Source organism: Cygnus olor, chromosome 1, assembly GCF_009769625.2.
Source record: "Cygnus olor isolate bCygOlo1 chromosome 1, bCygOlo1.pri.v2, whole genome shotgun sequence".
NCBI lineage: Eukaryota > Metazoa > Chordata > Aves > Anseriformes > Anatidae > Cygnus > Cygnus olor.
Window position 1 is genome coordinate 72930898 of NC_049169.1, and position 13571 is coordinate 72944468.

The following is a 13571-nucleotide window of genomic DNA, read 5'->3' on the forward strand; positions in this document are numbered from 1 at the left end:
GACTTGGAGGGAGTCGTTAAGACCACACCTGCATCTTTATATTTGGATATCAGCAAAGCTGGTTGTGAAACCCTTGAATCTGATCTAGTCACATCACTTGAAAATGCGGTAAATACAGACACATACTCCTCAGCATGATCCAGCCAAAGGACAAAATATTGGAATTGTGGACTACAGCAGCCTTGATTAATCATAGCAGCATTCATGCTATCAAAGGGACAACATTGGGTTGATTTCTTGTACCAATCCAGAGCAGTCTTATGAGCTAAAATCAAACAGGAATAGCTAAACAGTGACAAGCTACATCTCACACTGTATACCTAATGCATATAGCCATACCTTCACATGACCTGCCATCAACTGAAAGTTTGAATCCCATGGTACAAGTGCAGTAGTAGGAACCAGGAGTATTCTCACACTTGTGAGCACAAAGACGGCCTGGATAGCGTCTGCATTCATTGATATCTGCAACAATAAACATAAAGAGATCTATATATTGGCTGGCTTCCTTGAAGTAGTACTCTGGACAGGACCATGGTTTTGAGTTTTATTTTTATCTTCCAGATTTAAAATTAGAGAGGGAAGGATTTACCCAAAATGCCCATTTAAAAAGTACCCTTGTGCATAACTGAATTAGCCAATCTAAAGAAGAAAGTCATTTTGATCTTCCAAAGGAATGTTTTGCTGTAGGTGCCTACAAAAAAAGTCACAGAAAACAATTACATGCACTCTCATAATCTTACCTTTTAGCAGGATAACAGATAACATGTCGACAATACTAATACAGCTTCCTTTGAAGTATCAGCACGTCTTTAGTACAGTATTAGATTTATACAAATAATACAGTAGTCAATTTTGTATTTAGATGAAAGGTTATGCAGAAAGCCATAACATTCTTTACACAGGCTCATTTTTTAAAATGCCATGGTTGGATTTACTTAAGTCGATAGGTACAACTTACCAACACAAGTTCTACTGATGACATCAAAAGAATAGCCAGATTTGCACTCACAGCGATAATTGCCTGGGGCATTTATACAAACATGTCCCTCGCCACATGGCTGATTGGAAGATAAGCATTCATCCAAATCTATAAAAAAAGGAAATGTGATTGTAAGTACACTTATGAGGATGCAAGCCGAGAGAAGAGCAACATGTTAACTCTTAGTTCAGATGCATATTTACGTGTCCCTTCTATCTGTAAAATAAAGTATAAATTCTTGCTGCCTTACAAGTGTTTTATGGGCTTTCTTTAGTGGTAGTTGTAAACTTTTGAAACAGAAAGTGAGACTTGGATCTAGCTCCTAGCTTCAACAAGATCAGAGTAATAATTGCAAAATTCTGAATGTAAAATTCTTACAGAACGAGGTATCTCTCATACATGTGCTGTAGATCTTGATGGGACTTGGGAAGGAAAAAAAAAACAAGAAATCAAGAAATCAGATAATCTTTGGAGGAAATTAGGTGCAAAACTATTTTATTATGGATATTCAATATTCATGGAACCTATTTCTTCACCTAAGGTAAGATGTCAGAAGACCACAGTCAGTTGTGCTTTGATAAACATTTACAATAATTAAAAATGCAGGCAAAATACCTCTCTTTGCAAAAGCTACCTTAGTTAAATGCCAGCCCACGGCATATCTGCCTTTCAACCTTATTTGAGTGTCTTCTGAGAGACATTATGTGGCAGGTGGTCCTTGCTTTATAACTATGTATTGGGGAGATTTTAGACCACACAGCATTGTTCCAGTATATTAGTATAGTCACAGACAATGCCGTTTTGAGGGGGGGCAATTGTCACTTCTGTTTTTCTTAGTGTTTTATGAGTAATTTGAAAGACAGAGAGGATCTTTGTCACTCTTCACTTTCTGTGACTGCCATGAGGGAAAGAACAGGATCAAGAACTGATTCTGGGAACAAGAGAAACTTAGGCAGAGCCCAAGAAACCAGTAAACATAAATGGTTCATTTTCCTTAAACTTTTTTTTTTCCTTCAGAACTGTTACTTACCTACACATCTCGTTCCATCTTCATTAAGATGATACCCTCGGCCACAGCTGGGTGAGATTCGCTGGCAGGTGTATGAACCATCAGTGTTAATGCATATCTGCCCAGCTGGACATGGCATGTTGTTGCTCAGGCATTCATTGATATCTACAAGAGTACAGTAAGTCAATGTAACAATCTGCTGTCTAATGATGTTTCAGGTAAGATGCTTTTCTTACATCCCTTGTGGTTTGAAAAGCTCTGCTCATGGGAGCACAAACATTTGTGTCATTTAGCTTCAACAATATTATGCCTCTGGGGTGAAGACTGGGAGAGGTACAAAAGGCCCAGATCCCATTCAAAAGCTGAGGAAATTGGCTATAGAATTTGTCTTTGTTTAAAGGCCTTTGCAAGTCATCCCCCCCGAGATGTACAAAGAGATGATGAAGAATTCAGTTTACCAGCTCAACCAGTTATGTTGCAGTCTATGCGTGAGGATTACAGCAAGTGAGATGTAGTAAGTCATATAGGTAGCAGTAGTCTGCATTTTTACAGAGAAAAAATGCTTCTCACAGGTATTCACCATGAATACCTTACCTCATCTCATAATAGGTTGTCCATGTAAACATTTAAGAACTTGAACAGCTCTTTTTGTGTGTGTGTGTATTCACTATGCATCCCTCTACCATCCATGAAATGTATGGGTTTTTTGTTTTTTACAAACTGGACATCGTATCATTTTGTGACACAGATTTTGCCTGGTTTAAAAAAAAAAAAAAAAAAAAAAAACAAACACCACACACACACAAGAATAAAAAATGAAAAGCAAAACCCCAGAATACGTAATGAGAAGAGACTAAGCTATATCAGAGTGTGATCTGGTACAGTTTATGTAACCAAGAAGGTAAGAAACTCGCTGTTACCCAAGGTTAGCAATGTGCTATTAGCTCGGAGAAAAGGAGTTTCAGAGTTAGGAATAAGTGACTATAGGTGATTCCAAAACTGCCTTCAACAACTGGAAATGTTAATATATCTAAGACCTGACAGTCTGTAGGAACAGTCACTGCTTGTGAATGTATGGACATGCATCCTAAAACCTTCAGCAATATCCAGTTTCATGTGCCTACTTCTCTGCCTCAAGTTTTCCTCCTTATCTCACTCGTACATGATCATTATTTTTCACAGTAGTACTGCTAACTGTCAAAGAGCTACTGCTTTCCAGTTGCTACAATAAAAAGCAAAGAATTGCTTTGTTGGAAAGACAGTAAAGCTTTCATACTCTTTCCCCCTCGATACCATATAAGGCAGCATTTGATTCACAGTTTGTAAAACCAGCTTGTGAAATTGTTTTGCCAATTATTTTGAGCAAGTTCATATAGGGGACATAACCATTACCACTGCAAATTGCTGTGGATTTACTAATGTCAGTGCAGACATGGTAACTTCTACAGCTGTGGACCTAGTGTTGGCTATGGCATATAAGTGTCTTCAAAGGGTTTGTTGTACACAACAACCAGCTCCCTTCATCTTGTTTGCAAAATTTTTGCAATTTTATTTTCAGCCTCAGTGTTTCCAGTATCAGATTTCAGCACTACAGCGTACAATATGGTCAGGAGAATGTGGGGCTGACAATGAGCTAGAATTGGCAGCTGCGGCTGCTCAGCCAGTTGCACAAGTTCAAAACACACCATGCCGCTGGGGGGAATTTAAAGTTAAGTTGAGACTTGAAAACACTACTCAGGGGAATAACTGATAGATTTGTAGGTCACATTAGACAATTCCATTTAGAGTATGCTGGAAACCAGTGATTCTAACATATTTACTGAAAGGTTTTAACTCTGTTTTGTAGGAGCCTCAAAGTAACTTGACAGGTCTTGGAAACAAGGCATTAGCACAACAGATTCTAAGCAGTCTTTAAAATAAAACTCCTCTCCACAGTGTATGATAATTAGTCCCTCATTCTCATACATAGTAATATTCTTCATAAACCACAGCTAAAGGTGGATAGGTCTAGCTAAAGGTGGACAGGTCTAGAAAGATATCTGTAGACCCTCTGCATACTAATATCGACAAAGTATGTTACAGAGGAAACCATAATTTACAGTTTTTTATACTAAGCTTTAGCTAAAACTTTTTGAATAGAGGGAGGTTAAAACATACCACTTTTCCCAGATTTTGTTTCAGATAAAATCTCTGAAGACTTAAGGAAAATGTTCAAATGCAGCCAAGTGCCATAAGTACCCAAACGTCATTAAAAATAGATATCTAGTATTTAAGTCTTATTTAGAGGTCTTTCATCTGTAAATCTTACCTGTGGGACCAACCCTGTCTTTAAAGAAGCAGAAAAAAGACATAGCAGAGCAATACATACATACATGAAGAATGACTTGAGAAGCTCAGAACTCACCCAGTGAAGTACAACTTAACTCCTAAGCATCACTAAAGTATTCACTGAGATAAGAGTATGTCTTACCAATACAGTTGCCTAGCGCATCTTGTATAAACCCATTCATGCACTGTAGCTTGGGTCGGCAACGGAAAGATCCTGGAGTATTCTGACAGATAAAATCGGGGGGGCAGTTATGAGTACCAGTCTCACATTCGTCAATATCTGGTACATCACAAAAAAAAATTGTTAGCAGGAGTTTGACAAACTTTTTCATCACATTTAAAACATAAGACAGTTTAAAATGTCAGACAGATTAATCCTCAGCATATTTTCATGCAATTCAGTGCAGTGAACCGGGATCAACCTGAACTGTTGCTTCAAACAGAATCTCAGTAAAAACATATATAGGCACGTATGTGTTTATTATGCTATTACATATTTAGTTCTCATAACTAAATGGTTCAAAATGACTACAAAGCATCTGAAGCACCATGTTCAGCAGTGTTCAGTCTTGATTCAGCACTGTGCTTATACATGGGCTTAACTTTGAAGTCAGTAGGACTTAATTACGTGTCCAACTGCATTTTTAATTTTAACCTTAGATCCAAAGTAGACATTGTTCATTTCTTTCAAAAGTGAATTAATTAACCTTGACTCTCATCTATATAAAGGTCTCTTTGCATTATTCTGCTTTAAAAATGCATACAAATATTATTTATGTGCACTTTAATATTCCATTCTACTGCATTACAGGAAATAAATATTTGTGAATAAATTATGATTCAGACAAAGCAGACAAGGGCTAACAAGGTTTCATCCATGAACGTAACCTAGTCCACATAAAAGTGACTAAAATTTTATGTTCACCACCTCACAATGGGAAGAAATCTCCTAAAACTATTAAAATGCAGAAACTTCCTAGCTATAGCATACCTTGGCTTTCCCATCTATGCTATGGACACAACAGTAGAGACAACTGCTTATCCCTAACGGTTGTGAGATTCTGAAAATGATTGTGGGGCCTACTTTAAGTTTAGTATGGGTTTTACATTGTTACAATTAATTGTTTTAAATCAGCAGGGTTTTATATGCTGCACAACTCAGTAACCAGACAAGTATTTTCCATGTCATTTGCAAGGCATTTAAAAATCATACATGAAGATTATTCATTTTCTATTTTCATCACTATTAACATAATGTTAATAATTAACTTCACTACCATATCTTATCCAGATAAGAAATTTCTAAAGCTAATGGCATGCGTAATTTAATGACTGTATTCCCATTTTTCCACCAGAGAAATATTGTTAATACTTGCTGGTAAACTATTTGTGGGCCTAAAATTGATGTCATTCAAATCAGCATGAATTTTACTTCAAAGGGAGCAAAGTTGGACCACAATACTTTCAAAAAACATCATCCGTATATTCTAGGGGTTTTGTGCTGTAGTTTGTTTATCAGCTTTTTCTTTTTCATTGTTTTTTTTCCTCCAATCTATTGTTCATCACTGATTACTCTGTGAAATAAAACCCTACACAGAATTTTGTCTGAGTTCACTTACTCAATGGAATGAAATTACAGCCTGTTTTTAAACAATTCTAGGCTCTGGGGGAACAGACCTTTTCGTAGTGGAAACCAATTCTACATCATATGGTGTTTGCTGCCAATTTATCTTTGCAAAGGTAGCATGTCAGGTGCAGCTATGGATACATGTAACAGCATACTCTGAGCTAGATGCAACATGAAATCATTAATTTCTTTAGTTTTAAAAAAAAAAAAAGACTATTACCCTTGTGTTCAAACACAGGTAGTCGGCAGCACTGGTTTTAACCTTTTTTTACTTTTACATCCTCAAGAATGTTGTGATTAAGAAGTGAATCCCACTGTAATGAATTTAATCCTCCTGAAGACAAAGGCTTACTTTTTCTTTCTTTTTTTTTTTTTTTCAAGATGCATCTATCTTAGCATTTTCAAATTGAACTACCTGGTCATTTCACTTACCACTTTGCATTTAGAGATGTGTAAACTTGATTCTTTGAGATGAAAATAAACCATCAGTTATGTGCCAGGAGCAGGACTTTGGCACTCCACTCATTAAGAGCGACCAGTTCACAAGACAAGACTAGAACTAGCCAGAAGTAAACACCTAAAAAATGCATACAGTGTGAGTGTGGGTTCTTCAAAATCATCTGCTTCAGTCTGCAGGTCAGCTCTTGTCACATAGCACAACTTGACAATGTATAAAAAACACAGCTCTCTCTTCTGGAAGTCTTACCATAGTCCACAGGCAGCCTGTATTTGGTATTTGCAAGGTGACAGGTGGAAAACTACTGTCCCAGAAGAACTAGAGCTGTCTGTGTGTCCCTGTGTGACTACGGCTTACACACATATTTCCCAAAACATAAACAGAGCAAGACATGATGATGGTTTAATGTTTGTTTGTTTTGGTAGTGTGTTTTTGTTGTTGTTGTTGTTGCTGGGTTTTGGTTTTTTGTTTGCTGTTTTGTTTTTCTTTTTAAAAATGTAAATCTGGAAGATTTCAGTTTCTCTGCCCAGGACATACCTTTACAACGACTGTCATCAGTTAGTTCATAACCAGTTCCACAGCTCGTGTCCCGCTGACAGCGAAAGGATCCTAATGTATTGACACAGGTTTGTCCAATCCCACAGCTGTGTGTACCAGTGATACACTCATTAATATCTGGAATATGTAAAGGGAGGGAGGGGATAGGGGTTGGAGAAAGAAAGAACAAAAAAGAGTAAATAAAAACCACAAAACTACTGGCGAGAGCTGAGATCAAAGGCTATCTGTGGGCACACCTCCAACCACTGATTATTTTGGGCATCAGGTTACAAAGAATGGTGTAGGTTTGTCCTCACACTCCCAAAATGTGACTACTCCTCTCTGTTCTTAGAGTGTTAGATGTTTTGACTAAAAGGACTAACAACTGCTGATTCACCGTACTTAAGAACAGAAGGAAGTTGTACCAAGTGCAAGCAAAGGACCAACGATCACCTGACTGGGTCTAGTAGCAGATGATTATAACTATAGTGACTTATTGAATGCAGCAAACTTTCAGAAACGTTTCTCTTGCTCTGGATCCCACCCACATATGGCTTAAGGACTCCTCAGGCCACAGGCTGCAACTTTCTACTTTCTAGCTACTAATAGACGTTTGTGAATTTTTCATCTTTGTCTTGAATCCATAAGAGTATTTGGCATCCACACGTGTCATATGTAAGTTTTTTCTTTTTATATTTCACATTAGGCTAGTGTTAATCTGACCAATCATCAGTGTCTGTTTTATATTCTGAAGTTTGTATCACAGCTACTCACCTAGACCCCCTTTTCAGTCAATGAGAGAAAAAGGCACTTCTGATGAGTAACACTTTTCATCCTAGAATAGCTACTCAAAATATGTGAGGTGAACTGTGCCCTGGAAGTGCTTGTTTTTCTTAACCAAGAAAAAAAAAAAAAAAAAAGGTGCCTTGGCTGACTAGCTCAGAAGCAGATGTCCACGTTATATACGTCTGAAGTCAAGCGTGATGAGCTCTATCCCAGCCCATTTCATCTGATGCCCATTTAGTTTTTGTACTGGGAGAAAATGAACAATTCTTCCCTCTTGACTATTCCCAGGCCACTAATGATACACACAACTTTCAACCTTTCTGTCAGTTGTGTCCTAAACAAGCTGAAGAATCTTACTCTATTTCATCTGTCTTATCAATTATTATCTACTACTCAGTTATCATCTACTACTAAAATAGAACACAGGTATTTTATATTGGCTTTGCTCACAAGGAAAAGCTAAAGATCTACTGTGTCTTCTTTTTAAGATTTCACCTCCTTTCATTGCTGATATAAACATATTCTGATCTCTTCTGACTGAATCTTTTTTTCTTTTTTTTTTTTTAACCTATTCTTGCTCTTTTGAAATAAGGGTGTTGATTATCGAGGTAATGATTTTAGTTCTTTTACCTTCACAGTTGACACCATCTGGTTGAAGTTGATACCCAACAAAGCAGGAGCAGACATAACTGGATCCTGTGTCTCTGCACTGCTGAGAGCAGGGACCACCACCTAATTGGATATTTTAAGAAGTCTTATAAAATTAGGAGGCTCTTCACAGGGACTGAAACAAATCAAAAATTTACAGGATGCTTGCTGATTTATTTAGAAAACCAAATAACTAAATACACACATATTAGAAGAAGGAAAGGGCACTAGAAGCATTTGCAATTATTGATTTTTTTTTCAGCACTAAAAATGAATACAAGGAGGAAGTAAATTAAACAGTTGCTCATAAACCCATCATTGTTACAATGTGAAGGGAAAATGCTAGGAGCTCAGAAACCTCGTCAGATTTTGCCTGATAAGTTATAACTTTGTATGATTACTACTATACAATAGGGAATAGAAGAGGCATTACCACAAGTTAATGAAACATTTTCACTATTAGCTGCATTTGGCTTTATTTTCAGCCTTTAAATATTAGAACCATACTCCTGAATTAGCTACGACACATCCTCTTTCCTATTCAGCAGGCAGGAAACATGAAAGGGAAAAGAGAGTATTGTATGTGACAACAGGTTTAGAGAACATAAAAGACTTAAAACATACTACGGGGATACTAAAGATCTAGTGAAGTGTGTACAGGAATCACAAAGGACATGGAAGAGAGCTGGGATTGTTCTGGCGACAGAAAGAGAGGACACTAAGAAATTTACACAAAATTTGGCTCATCATGAAGAAAACATTTTTTCTGATCTCGTTCAGAAATAAATCCATATTAGAAGTTTTTAATATTCTTACAACAGAGAAAAGGTTAGATACTTACAACTGTTTGTTTTAAGAATATTGATATTCTTAGTACAAACAGATTCTATCTTTTTCTGTTTTTCAGGAGAACGTCTGGATAGGCATTAAACAAAAGGCTTGAGATAAGCACTATCAATGTGGGCAAATGCAGCTATTATAACTAAAACTTTCAAGTGAATTAAAGAAAAACGTTTTTTAAATTATCACAGTTTCTAGTGAGAACAGGGCCATTAATACAAAACAGAAATTTTGGTCTTCAGACACAGTACTGGCAAAGGCAATGACATTACAAGGAACAATAACTTTGAGGTTGAGATGGACAGTTACTGCTTTCTGAACCTCCGCTAATAATGTGAACTCCTGTCAGCCAAAGTAAAACCTATCATGGAAGTGCTGGAAGAACAGAATTTATTTCCTCATATACCATGAAGGTGCTCTAGAGCAAAGTGTTGCAAGTTCCACTGCACAGGAAATTTAAGCTTCCCCTGGTAAAGATTGGAAAATCACAAGTAATTTTAACTTGCCAAGTTTATCAGAAAATATATTGCAGACAGAAACTCTAGTTTGTAATTAGTCACACCAATCCATCTCCTGAAGACATATGATTAAATGACAAATGCAACAACTGATTACATAAAGAAATAATGCTAGGAAAATATGTAACATGGTGTTTTTTTTATTGTGATCTCTTGTAATTAGCAGCTGGAGACAGCGGCTAGAGACAGTTTTGGCTTTGTTAGAGCCCATGTTGGCTTTTGGTTAGAGCCACTGTTTGGCTAATGACCTTAGTACATGTTTTAAACCTCTCTAGAGTGTAACAGCAATACAACATGCATCACAGTAAATCATCTCGCAACTGGAATAGAAGTCCATTAAATTGATTTTAGCCTAAATACATTACTTAGTTCTGAAATGCTTGTAGAAAATAATAAATCACTGCTATTGTAAGTTTATAGACATGTAAATCACACATGACAAGCAGTAAATCAGAACACTTAGCAGAATAATATCCCAACAACACATTCTTCCCAGGAGGCAGAACAGTCTGACTAATGAGGACACTAGCTGCTTTTCTTCCTTTCCTTTTTTTTTTTTTCAGGTGATGCATCTCAAAAGGAAACAAGTTCCATTTCATATCCAATCACTCTGATCATCCAAAGAGGAGAATAAAGGAATACACATATTTAACAGAGACTCCATTGATTCTGAAGAATCCAGAGTACTCCATGGGTTCAGCGAGTAACACATCTGAGGTGTTATCAACTAGAAGTTAAATAAAAGTTAAATGTATAGTCTAAGCTTCAGCTGGGTAAGTTTAATACCACCATGGCAGACAATGCCTTCCTTTAAGAACAACTGAGACATCACATAATGGCCTACTATTTCATCTTCATTCTGTTCTTTTTACCCTTAACTAGCCTAGGCAAAAGGTTTGGGCTAATCGCTAGATCTAAGCCTAGTTAACTTTTATTGGAGACAATCACAAAAGAGTTGGCTAACAGGACTAGTCACCTGACTTACCTCTGCAGCCATCATGCAGATAAGGATCTTCTTGGTCTAGTTCCTCCTTTGAAATTTCAACTAAACAGAGTAGAGAGAGACATTAGAGGAGAAACACTTTTCTTCTCACAGTAAAAGGCTGCCTGCTTGGGATGCGATTCAGACCAGTTTTGGATACAACAGGACAAAATTAAAGAGCATTATTTACATATTTTGCAGCTATTTCATGCTTAAATTTGACATTCAAATGCACGTGCCCATGAGGCATTTTCCATCTCACTGATTCAATATGAAATTCATGCTGCGATCATAGATTACATATGGGCTGAGATTTTCAAATGCAGGTTCTTACCATTAGGCTTTTAACCAGAGCTTAACCTGATTTTCATAATACATGTTGTTGAGACATGCTTGGTTTCCACTGACTTTATAGTAGCTTGGGGTACTCACAGTTTTAATGAAAATCAGATTAACCTCAGTTATTTATTTAGACTTCATTCCAAAAAACTCCACACCCAACTTTTGGGCACCTAATTATAGCATTCTTTCAAATATGCTTCATGATCAGCAGTACTTCTGCTGCATACATGTGTTATGAGAGTCCTTTATCTCTATATGGAGGGCATAAAAGAGCTGAATACATCTACTGACTGAATCTACTCCTTAGCCAGAGAACTAGCTAATGGACTTTTCCAGTCTTCACCACTCTGAACACTTCAGAAACGGTAGGCTGGTAGTGAGATGTATAAAAACACAATCTCAAAATACTCTGGTTATTGAGCAGGAATCTTAGCGCCATTGCAGTACTCATCCGTATGCCTTTCAACCAATGGTCACTTAAAAGCAAATACTTGGTCATGGATCTGGAAGCAAATCTGTGAGCAGTGGCACAAGGTTGGGTTGGACACAGACCTCTCAAGCCATAAGGATACATTTTGGTCATGCAGAAGCTGTTGAAAACAGTTTGCTCAAGTCTTGTCTGACTTTGTAGAGGACTCTGGGGATGCAGTTACCCAAGACTCCTCTTTATGTGACCAAGAAAGCATCATACATGGAGTCTGCCTTACTCTCTGCAGCAGAACACCTTGTGTGTCTTGCTACTGCGCAATACAAACACAAGGTACTAGTCTAAGAAGCTGCCATACAAAACGGAGACTGACCTCCTCTTCATGACTAGGGAAGGTGCTGTTCAAGTATTCTTTGCTCTACCTTCCTACAGGTAATCTTTGTTGTTAATAAGGCTATCTGACATATGTCCAACCACATGGTTTTTTCTTAGTTCAATGGTGAGAACTTTGTCCTGACCTGCTTGCTGACATCTTGCATTAATGGTCATTGTGAATGCCACTTGCCCATAGAGGTAAGTGGAGAAATACTGTACATTGTGCTTGTAATTCTGGATTGACATACTTCTCACGTCACACAGATATTTTTAAGTCTGCAAATTCTTGGTATTAACACAGTAGTCTAGGTGCAAAGTATCTACTGCTGTAGTCATTTCAGTCAGAGCGAATGGACAAGGGCAATTCCGCTGCTGTGACAGCAGTACACAAAGAAATCGGCAAGCCATTTCTAAAGGTTACTTGATAAGGGTGTACAGTGACATACGCCAGTTTTCAGAGACCTGAAACAAATCCGCTAACACACTGGCTCAATCACACAAGCTCAAGTTTTTGTGGTGGGGTTTAAGTGGTTGATTAGGGTGATGTTTTTAAAATCTGCCACTGGTCATCTTCAAGCCAGAGTGCATGTTTTCAGTGCTCAACAGCCCATGAAGGAGGGAGGCAACATTCTACAGCATGACTTTTCTGCAGTTTCAGTTCAGTCTGTTAAATGAAAGATGAAAAAAGAAAAAACAGGTCTGTAAGTGTCAGTACGTCCACACTCACTCTCTTCAGCTCTGTGGACTAGGTATGGAGAAGTGTGTCATGAGCTGCTGCTGTCCAGATCTCCCTCTCATCTGACAACATCGAAGTAAATGCAGAGACACAATGTTGCCCAGAAATGTTCAGTTCTCCTAGATAGACTAAGCATTTCAAATCTGTAGGCATTTGTCTCACACAAAAGGCAACATTTGAATTCTGCATAGCTAGCAAATGCCATCTGGCTTTCAAATCCAATTAAAAGAACCAATAAAAATAAAATTAAAAATTAATACCTTATACTCAGTTTCTAAGATAAGGAACATTAGTGGCTGAAATAACTGTCTTACAGTTAAGTTCTGATACAAGGAACTGAGTGACCACTATTTAGCTCTTTTAATCTCTTGTGATATACATTTCAGCCATCACTAGCAAAAAAAAAAAAAGAAAAGAAAAAAAAAGAGGGTCAATATACATGTACATTAAATTACTCAAAGGAGGTCTCAAGTTAGAGGAATTGCAACAGGATTTGTTTAAAGTACAAGCGCTCCTTGTACCCCATATCATTTCCTGTCTCAATCTTTTATAGTTTGCAAGGTAAAATACCCGGTTCCTTTTTAGGAGCATCATCACTGATGGACACATCAGTGCCTTCTTGCCCCTTCACACAACAAGCTCTGAAGACAATTCCACATTGGTATCCTATCTTCAGGTTGGGTTCACAACTCTGTCCTTGAACTTGGGCAGTCTTTCCCAGCAAACAACAGTAACAACATTTCTGTTAAAAAAAAATAAAAATAAAAGTCACATTTTAGTCCCAGACAAATCAGTGCAAGTTTTCTCAGTAGTTTCAATAGTGTTATCTCACCTTGGCAAACTGCTGGAAATTTTTCCTGCAAACTCTTTCAGAGCTTCTGGTATACTTAGGCTCAGTTATTTTAATCTATAGTTGAGTTCAGTGGGCTATAGATCTGGCCTACACAGAGCCACACCTGATACCCAAATCTAGTTCT

The 13571-nt window shown here is 37.4% G+C and overlaps 1 protein-coding gene across 2 annotated transcripts in view; it reads right to left on the reverse strand.

Moving 5' to 3' along the window:
• The window catches only part of FBLN1 (fibulin 1), an 82433-nt gene that overhangs the window by 39602 nt on the left and 29260 nt on the right, over nucleotides 1-13571 (reverse strand). For both annotated transcript variants that reach the window (XM_040564728.1, XM_040564738.1), the window contains exons 4-11: nucleotides 13165-13336; nucleotides 10718-10777; nucleotides 8357-8458; nucleotides 6941-7078; nucleotides 4462-4599; nucleotides 2013-2156; nucleotides 962-1090; nucleotides 340-465 (exon numbers count right to left, since the gene is read on the reverse strand). In XM_040564728.1, the coding sequence (XP_040420662.1) occupies nucleotides 340-465; nucleotides 962-1090; nucleotides 2013-2156; nucleotides 4462-4599; nucleotides 6941-7078; nucleotides 8357-8458; nucleotides 10718-10777; nucleotides 13165-13336 (1009 nt within the window). The remainder of the gene's footprint in view (nucleotides 1-339; nucleotides 466-961; nucleotides 1091-2012; nucleotides 2157-4461; nucleotides 4600-6940; nucleotides 7079-8356; nucleotides 8459-10717; nucleotides 10778-13164; nucleotides 13337-13571) is intronic.